Source organism: Hirundo rustica, chromosome 3 (assembly GCF_015227805.2).
Source record: "Hirundo rustica isolate bHirRus1 chromosome 3, bHirRus1.pri.v3, whole genome shotgun sequence".
In the NCBI taxonomy this organism is placed as follows: Eukaryota; Metazoa; Chordata; class Aves; order Passeriformes; family Hirundinidae; genus Hirundo; species Hirundo rustica.
In genome coordinates, this window is record NC_053452.1 from 56,826,828 (window position 1) to 56,836,415 (window position 9,588).

The 9,588-nt window shown below is 41.3% G+C and overlaps 1 protein-coding gene across 2 annotated transcripts; it reads right to left on the reverse strand.

The window, feature by feature from the left end:
- Nucleotides 1-2,290: 2,290 nt before the first annotated feature.
- On the reverse strand, nucleotides 2,291-9,350 carry VIP (vasoactive intestinal peptide). 2 transcript variants are annotated; one of them, XM_058419809.1, is made up of 7 exons: nucleotides 9,122-9,335; nucleotides 8,551-8,672; nucleotides 6,920-7,060; nucleotides 6,431-6,535; nucleotides 4,818-4,937; nucleotides 4,106-4,214; nucleotides 2,291-2,579 (listed from the first exon to the last, which is right to left on the reverse strand). In XM_058419809.1, exons 2-7 carry the CDS (start codon nucleotides 8,661-8,663, stop codon nucleotides 2,571-2,573), a joined length of 597 nt encoding a protein of 198 aa, XP_058275792.1. In that variant the 5' UTR covers nucleotides 8,664-8,672; nucleotides 9,122-9,335; the 3' UTR covers nucleotides 2,291-2,570. The 2 variants fall into 2 exon arrangements, with proteins under 2 accessions (XP_058275792.1, XP_039914732.1); XM_040058798.2 differs by lacking the exon at nucleotides 6,431-6,535 and having other exon boundaries at nucleotides 9,122-9,350.
- Between the last annotated feature and the right edge of the window lie 238 nt (nucleotides 9,351-9,588).

Genomic DNA, 9,588 nt, shown 5'->3' on the forward strand with positions numbered 1-9,588 from the left:
TCCGTTAATATATACCCCAACAACCCATCACATTTTTATTCCTTCCTCCCTGTCAGTGGTGCTCTTCTAAACCTCCAGGGTATTTTTTTCCCTCCAACAGCTCTCCTGACAATCTCTTTGGGGCTGACTTATTCATTCTCCTAACAATGCAGCATTTTGATTCCACTATTAAGACATTTTGCAGATAGGCTTTAAGTTCGGTGAGATGTATCAAATCATTGACAGGATGAAAACTTGTGTCATTCAGTGAAATGTTACAATTTCTCCTCCGTTTTGTCATTTAACCTTACCATGACCACTCGCCCGTGGGCTTGAGGTGAGCAATGTTACCTCTTCCTCAACTAACTCCTCTCACTGTATTAATTGGGCTTTAAATCTCCCAGGGAAAGTCAAAGGTTGCTATAACAAGTTAGAAGCCATCCTTCAACACAAATACCAAGCCAAAGATTTTATTCTGTAAGTTAGTGCCACTGCTAACCCTCAGGGGAAGCTACCATGGCATTATTGAATTATTACAAGAGATGTGTGTGTGTGTGTGTGTGTGTGTGTGTGTATATGTATATATAAAAATATATATAATTTCCTAATAAGTGTCTCTGTTTTATTCTCCATTGTAATGTAACAGAGAAAATACAGGTTCCAAATTCTGCAGTTTTCTACGGAGAACAAAATATCAGGAATATCAGGAAGATAATGCATTAGACATGGATGAAGGTTCTTCCATCAGATGCCTTATTGGTAAGCTGGAAATAATAATAATAAAAAAAAATTAAAAGAAAAATTTAGGAAAAAATATTTCTGGAATTGTGTAGTAAAAATTTGATTACTCCTATTTTTGATACTTTAAATTGAGTGAATGACATATTTAAAAAGAACTCTATGTATAAAGACCATATGCAGCTTTGCTTCTGGTTGGGTTTTTTTCACTTATTTTTTAATGATTACATCTCACAGAAATACTAACATAGTTCAAACTACACAGAGGAAAATTTCTCAGAAAGCATTGTAGCATCAGTCTGGTGGTATCCTTCAAGTATTTACAAAGATGTTTTTACTTTCAGATGTTCATAATATGATAGGAATTGGGGGTGGAAAACCACTTTTCAAGAGAAGAATTCAAAATTTTGTCTTTTGTGAAAATATAACTTTTGTGAACCACTCATTGGCTTAGGCTAAAATAGATTCTGTCAAAGCTAGATAGAAATAGCAATATTAGCACCTGATCTGTGAAAGCTGGTTTTCTTTTGACATGCAGTTGCCAATATTCAAAGAAAAAATTGCAAATCAGAGGGCTACATATTTATGAGAACTACTCTCCTTAAATCTCAGATTTTATCATTTTTGAAGTTTCTTTCTAAATGAGAACAGTAAATTTGTAAGTGAAACTTGCAAATCAGTTTTATCACTGTCTATGTGTGCATATGTATGATTTATAAATATACTTAAAATTCTAAATTGAGCTTGTAAGTAGGTCTGATAAGTTTTTCTACTTTCTACATCAGTGCTGTGAATCAAACAGCTGCAAATTTTCAGTTCCATGGTCATCTACAACAACAGAAAAGTACAGAAAAGGGGACTGGAGGTTTATTTATTTGTCCATCTAAAATAATATAGCATAAATCAGTTAAAAATATTTTCTTCCCCTATTACTATAGTACAACAGCACTTACTGGGTCCTCTGCTGTTCCAGATAACTGTAGCACTGATTCAAACCAGTAATAACTTGCCATGATAATAAAATGATTTATTGTCTGCATATTCTGTAAATTACATTCATTCTGAAAAAATAGTAAACTGTCTTCAGGTCTATTTTATATATAAGCAATAGTTTCATCATCAAAGCTACAGACAATGTAGAATAACTGATGACTTTAGGCATCAAACAAGTCAAAAGATTGCATTCTTTTAGTGCTTTGTCAGCTCCAGAGCATCCGAAACACAACTGAAAATAAAGGAGATGTTTCTGGTCTTAATACAATTTATACATTGTGAAATATTAAAAATGTGAACCAGAAGTAAAGATACTGCTGGAGGTCAAAAATTTTTAATTCTCATTAATTTTTTCTAGTTGCTTGGTAAACTGCTAGAAAAGCATTCTCTTGGCAATAACCTTCAGAGATCTTCGTGAAGCAGTTTTACACACTTTGGACATCCTTCTCCTTGTGTTGTTACGTGTTTTTTATGAGGCTATCTAGAAATGTTTCCTTATTATTACACGTTTGTCTGAAGTTGTAACACACCTAAAATAAGCCAATTAATTAGTCATGATGGCCTCTTTTCAGCTGCACACTCATTTTCAAATGAATTTATTGAAGTAAAGGATTTACAGCATATGGACTCACAGACTTCTCATGAGTTAAACTGGCATCCATATGTACAGCTTTCAGTAGAGAACTCCAGAGTAATATTTACAATGTAAATATCAACTTTTATTATGTAAGAAACAAATATATCACAACTTTCACTTCACAACATATTTGTTCTGGTTTGATGACTAAAGTCATCTCTTTGAAATACTATGTGGAACTCAAAAATAGCTTGTTCTTGTCATAGACTTTACCAGGTGTCCTTCAGAGGTCCTGAAAAGCAAAGGAGAGATGTGCTTTAGAAGTCACTTTTGCAAGCAGTTGCATCATGAGGTGTATGAGGGCAGACAGCAGGCAATGAGAAACACTTGATATAAAGCAAATGTTGTGCTTGGGACTGACAAGCTGAGATGTGGCTGCTCACAGGAGTTTGGCGGGCATTACAGTCAGACAAGACCGTGGGATGAGAAAAGAAAGGTTGAAGGACTAGAGAAAAATGTTACTGCAGATTAGCCTACAAAACAGAACTGCTCAGTTTCCAAAAAGCCTGTATCCTTGAAATGGATACACTAGTTCAGGTTGCTCATTCCACACTACATTAGCAACTGGGTACTGCAATAAAATGACAAGTAACAGTCAATGCTGATTCACCTACAGGCAGATCTGCCTAATCAGTAGAGTCAATAAAAATGGAAAGGACTGAAAAATGTTTTCAGGAGGACATCTGCAACCTGCTGCACCACTACTCTTTCTCCCTTAGTTAATGCCGGGACTTTGAGAAGGTGCAAAATCCAAAAGCAGATGTTTTTTGCATTAATCTTGTCTGGAAAGAACATTTCTTTCTAGAATCATGTTGCTTACAAACTATTTAATTCCTCAATGCATAAGTAGTTTATGTCCTTTCTAACCTTTGGGAACTTTAGAGGAAGTGCCACATTTATGGAAAGGAACATTTTCTCATTTTATTTCAGTCTTGAAAGGAAACAACGTCTTTTTGGGGGCAGGGGGATGGGTGGTTTGGGATGATATGAGAAAAGACATTCCTCCAAATTTTATTTCCAAGAATAGCCTTTTAATCTTTTTTCTTACTTTTTGAGACACAGCTAAATGCCAAAAACTATCCTATCAGCAATTTCATAATACACTTTCAACAACGCCAAGCCAAATTTGCTTCTACCTTACCCCTTCAATGTTATGTTCCTGCAAGTGTTGATGTAGAAGGGTTTACATTTCAGTAAACCAGAGAAAAAATAGTTGTGAATGACTTCAGAAAAAATAGTAGTAGCTAAATGGAAAACAGTAACTGCAAGATTTGCATGTCAAGTACTTTCCTAATGCAGAAGGTTCATCTTGCTGATGCTCTCAGTCCTAGGGACAACTCCTTTGTAATGAAAAATATGTTAAACACAATCTGCAGCATTTTTTTAATTAAAAGAAATATCCTCAAGTTTGTTCTCTGAAGAAATAATGATCCTTATAATTAAAAATGTGTCATTTCTGGTTTTATGCTGCAGTGCACACTGGTTGAAACACCCAAGTGAGTTAGGTGCGTTATGAACAGTGCCATTTAATTAGGAATTTTCAATACTAGCAGTCATGGGATAACTTAAAGCTTATTATTAAAATTATTTTTTTATTCAGACACAGTCTCTGTAGAAACATAAAACCGTTCATGAAACATGACTCCCTTTCCTAGATTATTCTGATTTTCTGATAGGCCACACTTCATGTACAGTTGATCTCACTTTATGGTTCAAGTCAAGTAACAGATAGCAAGAGAAAATATAATCTTGGCATACCAGTGGGAGGTGGCTGAGCAGCTCATCTACAGAATCATAGTTTTCTGAAAAGGATGGTTCAAGAAGTTCTGCTTCGTCTCGAAGTTTAGCAGGATTTAGCTCTTCCTGGCTGTTGTGGGTCAGAAACAAGTTTTATTGCTCTCAGAAGAAAAAGCAAAGAAAGCAAAGCCTTCTTCCAACTGTAGCTTCTTCACATTTTCTTACACTTAAACCAAATTGTTACAGAACATATGAAATAGCATGTTTAATGAATAATGAGACATGATATTTAAAAACAGTTTTCTAAATTAGTGAATATACAGACATAATACAAGGTCTACAAAGCTTATGCTGTCACGGTCTCACCTAAACTGATTAGGACATATAGTCCTTCAGGGATTTTCAAATTCTCATTTCATGTGTTTACAAAGAGGCAAATTTTCAATGTATTTCTTTATAAAATTGTTGTTCATGTTCCATACCTCTGTGGGTTTTTTTCCTTAAGAAGATTTTTTCCTAAATAAAAAATATATAACAATCTGTCGGAAGATTTTTAAAATTGCCAGATGCCATCTCCTTTTTATTCTTCTATTCTAATCTGATTATGGTGTCTGTTCCAGTCAGGGAAAAAATGTTTTGCTTTTCCTCTCTGTATACATACATGGATGTAAGCCTTCTCTGTCTTAATGCCATAGAAGTAAGGAAAGAATTTATATGTGCTTTCTTGTAGTACCTTCTTTTTCCAGTTAAAACTGAGTTTAAATATTTCTTCACAGCCATCTGCTTTCGAAAGCGGCTGTAGTTGTCGGTGAAGACAGCGTCAGAGTGGCGTTTGACAGGACTGTCCTGGGAGCTGGCAATACAAAAATTGCAAAGGAAAATTAAGAGATTATATCTGTTTAAAAGAAAGTACTATTAAATGAGTAATATAAGCTTTATGATATTGATTAGCCTAATAAAATAAAATTTTCATTTCAGCTTTCATTTCCATCTGTGATTTTTGGATCTTTCTTCTGATGAGAAGAAGCCGCTGCTTCCACTGCTTACTACGTATTTTAATAACAAGGACCAAATTCCAAAGATTGTCATTCAGCCTTTTGGGGCCCACCTTCCACTGTTTGCCTTCTCTTCTCAGTTTTGCCATGGCCTATGAAATTGGGATATGTTGTCAATTATTTCTAGAGTCCTTGTCCAAAGAATTCTGCAATATCAAGTGGTTAAGTGTGAATTTCATTACTCTCTCCTGCCTGTTCTCACACTCCAGGTTGCACCTTTTAATAATCAGATTTTATTCTAATTTCTATTATTTGTGTGAATATATTTCAGTACAATGCCAAGGTACAACCTGGTTTAAGTCGCAGTAAGTTCTTAAAGGACTGTTCACATTAAACACAGTGGACGTGGAGTCTGCCATTGAGGAAAGCTAGAGCGCAGCATCACATAAGTAGCTATAAATGCTTGGTCTAAGGTTTCAGAAGACAGAACACACCTTGTGAAAGCCAAACCTGGAGGCCTTTTCTTCGTGTACAATCTTGGGAAATGTCAGGATGTTCTATTCTAAATGGTCTATGTTAGTTCACAGCATATGAGAAACTGGAACTGTATGTTCTGGAACAAAGGCAGCACTCACATAAACAGAGGACCTAATTTTTATTCAGCTTTTGAGCATATGAAGTAGGCACTCAGTGGTATTGCCACAGTGGCTCACAGTTGCTGCTTATGGATTTGAAAAGAAGGAGAGTATACAGTGATCCTACCCAGCACCCTGTGCCTTTTAGTTTGTTAACACATTGGTCTGGAAGTTGCATCCAGACCCCTAGCGTATGAATTTACCTCACTCTTTTTTGAGTTCTGCTGAAATACAGATCTCACAAACATCTGTCAATGTGTTCTACAGCAGGAAAAAACTGTACCTTTACATTTTCAGTATAAACCCATCAGTTCTTGATTTCATTCTGCATTTCCCTGTTGTTAAGTACTGAGTAATCAATCACTTTGTATTTACTTTTGCCACTCATCCACCAAGCTAGTAAAAACAATACCAAAAATAAGAACTAGCAATTCAGCATGATAATCATTATAATATTGCAGTACACATTATCTATGCTTTGTGCAGTGTCTGCTGCTCTACCTCTCACAACTGTGTCATGAATAAACAGTAACATACTCATTTAGTAATATCACTAAATACTTATATAGGATTTTCAGCTCCCCCTTAATCATATAAGCTTCTCTTTCAGTATCTCTAATTCACAAAAAGGAGACCTTGGATACAGAAGGATAAAAAAACTGCCAATAAAGCCAGCTAGGAAAAAAAAAATCTACCTAATGTAAGTGTCACCTCACCTAACTCGTTTTCTAATAAGCGAATGCAGATATCTCTTCACAGCAAGTTTAGCCAAAAGATGGCTGTAGACACTGGTGAAAATTCCATCAGCATGCCTTGTATTTCTGAAATGGACAATAAATAAACTCTACAATACAGCCTGGGTTCATATAATTTTGATAATGTTCATTTTGTAAACATACTGCTTTCCTTAATTTAATTATTGTACATCTTAAGGGGAATTAATTTCATAAAATAATTTCCAGATTTTCACAATATACTTTTTACTCCTTCCTGGAAAGTGAATGCATTCATCATGCCAGAATGGCAATACAATCATCATTTCTGCTGACATCCTTACTGCTACCACTATCCAAGCAGCGGCTGTGGGATTTTCTTCTGTAATTGAGTCTTCCTTTCCTGATTCTCAGTCTGAAAAGGTGCATGAGTTTTTGGCAGAAATCAAGTAGTCCATCATCTTTTGTATTTATGGCAATGAAGAAACTCACCTATCAATAATTCTGGACAGATCAAAATAGAATTTCTCATTTTCAGGTAGTGTGTTCTGCAAAATATCTGATTCTGACTTTAATGACCCACGGGCTTGGTCAGGTTCACTGGCTCCAGCAAATGGCACTCTGTTTCCCAATCTGTTGGAGAAAGAAACCATGTAAAGTACAGCTAGCTGAAGACGTGTAACACTTTACTGGAATTAACATTCTGGTTTGTGTCAAATGCACATCTACCTACTTTAATTGGCAAGGCATTTTAAAGAAATCTCAATAATTCAAAAATCACTTTCAGGTAGAATCCATGCTTAATTGTAGATTATTTGACATAACAGATCTTTCTCTAAAATTCACATTTTTCTAGATAAATGTTGCCGCTGAACGCAATTCATTCCCGTGCATAATGTATGACAATCACAGCACAAGTTGCCAACCACGAAGCTTTTCCTAACAACTGTATTTTGTATAAACTATGGATGAAATTAACAGCCTCTACCCAAGCAAAGTGAAACTGTTCCTGTGACGCACTTACCTCCCAGTTAAGATAGAAGATGTGCATTGAAATGCAGAATGAAACAGGTTTTAGGCCTTCTCCAAAGAAAGCGAATACACCAAGAACTTCAAACTACATAAAAAGTGCCGTCATGTATCTCTACATGTTTTTATTCTCTTGTGCTAGAAGCTAAAAAAATCTTCACATTTAATCTCTTAAAATGTATCATGACAATTGCTCTGTATAAACCGATGTACAGTTACTTCACGTTTTAGTAAACTGTCGTTTCTTATGAAGTGTCATATTTTATCAAGGGCAGCCTGACTGCATAGCAGTAGTTTGGCATCATTCTTTCTGGCTGCTCTGACATTCTGTGGCAGGCAAGAGGCTCCCATTGTTGTAGGAAACCCCAGCGTGGGATGACATGCAAAAATCACATACTAAAACTAAGATAGACTTATGCCCTTGTAATTTTAAAGTCATTTTTAGCACTATTTATATCTCTGGTTCGTGTAAGTCTTCTGTCTGGTAAAAAAAAGGTGCAGAGTTGCTGTGTAAAATGAACCGGCTCAATCACACCTTTTGGAAGTCAGCCACTGTGCTTTTTTGCCTGTTTTTCATTGGTCCTCCTAACACCTTATGTTCCTCTTACCTAAATGCAAACCGTACCGTTCTGCCATCTGATTTAACTTAGCTGGACCACAAATAGCAACTTCAACCAGCCGAAGCACGCAGAGGAGCAAAACCTACCCTCCGCTCTGTCCCCATGGACCCGCTCATGTCCCCGGGCTCACCGTCACCCACCTCCCGCCCTCCCCCGGCACCCACCGCCACCCAGCCCGCGGGGCAGCGCTGCTGCAGCCGCCTCGGGAGGTGCGTGCGTGTCCCGGGTGCTTTTACAGGCTGGGTTCGGCGGGCACCGGCCGGCACCGCCCGACCGCAGCCTCGCCGCGGGACCCCGCGCACCCTCCCGGCACCGGGCCGACACCCGACGGGAAGCGCCGCACGGCGCGCTCCTTGGGAGGGCGCAGCGGAGGACCGGCGCTTCTCACAGCCCCTTCAGCCACCGGCCGGGGCTGGGCAGGCCCCTGCGGGCGGAGCGCGGCGCGGCGCGGAGCGGAGCGGAGCGCGGCCTTACCGCGGGACGGGAGGGAAGGCGGCGCCCCGCGGGGGCAGCGCCCGCGCCCGCCAGCAGAGGGCGCTGAGGAGGGCGAGGGCGAGGAGGAGCGGGGAGGCGCCGCGGTGCTCCATGGCCGCCACCTGCGGAGGGAAGAGCGCAGCCGTCACCCTCCGACCCGGCCCGCCCGCACCCGCCGGGCCCGCGCCGGGGCACCGGGGCTTCGCCTCGGGCCGCCGAGCGACTGCCCCGGCCCCGCTCCCATCCCCGGTCCCCGTCCCGAAAGACGCCGCCGGCAGGCAGGGTCGCGATGGCGGGGGAGCTGCCGGCCGTCGGGGAGAGCTGGCATCCCCGAAGGCGACCCCCCGCCCGGTGCGAGGGGCAGCGGTGCCCGGGGCACAGCCACTTTAAGCGGTAAGGGAGGGTCCCGCCCCGGCTACCCTGGGCTTTCAGAACTGCTCCCCGCTCCCCGACGGCCGGGATGTCTTCCCTGCAGGTCCGGGAGGGGAGAAGAGGAGCGAGGGTACGGGACGGGCACGTCCTTCCTCATCCGCTGGGAAGTTGCCGCTGCGGCGGGGAGAAAGTTACTCACGGAGCCGGGAGTCCGCCGGTGTGTCTGGCTGAGCGGGCGCGGTGCGGAGCGGTGCTGGGGCAGTGCGCCCTGCTCCGCTGCGCGGCTGCCGGGGTGGCGGCAGAGGGTGAGGAGGAGGAGAAGGATGAAGAGGAGGGCTCCGTCTCGCCGCACGCTCTGAGCTGCCCGCCGCCCCACGGCGTTTTATAGCGTTTACACGTTTCTGCTTCCGAAGAAGCAATCACGTTACTGGAGAGACGTCACCCTTCCCAAGGGGACGGTCGCTTTGTTCAGGACAGTCAGAGACGTATATTTAACACATGAGCAGTGGCGTACCTCTTCCCCCTTCCTCTCACCACCACCGCCCCCCCCCCCCCCCGCCCCCCGGCTATTATTTGATTTATATTAATGACATAGTTTTGGAGGAGCGGAGCCCCGTCGGAGGGGCGATTCCGCCTCGCCAGGCGGGAGAGCAGGCGGCCGTCGGG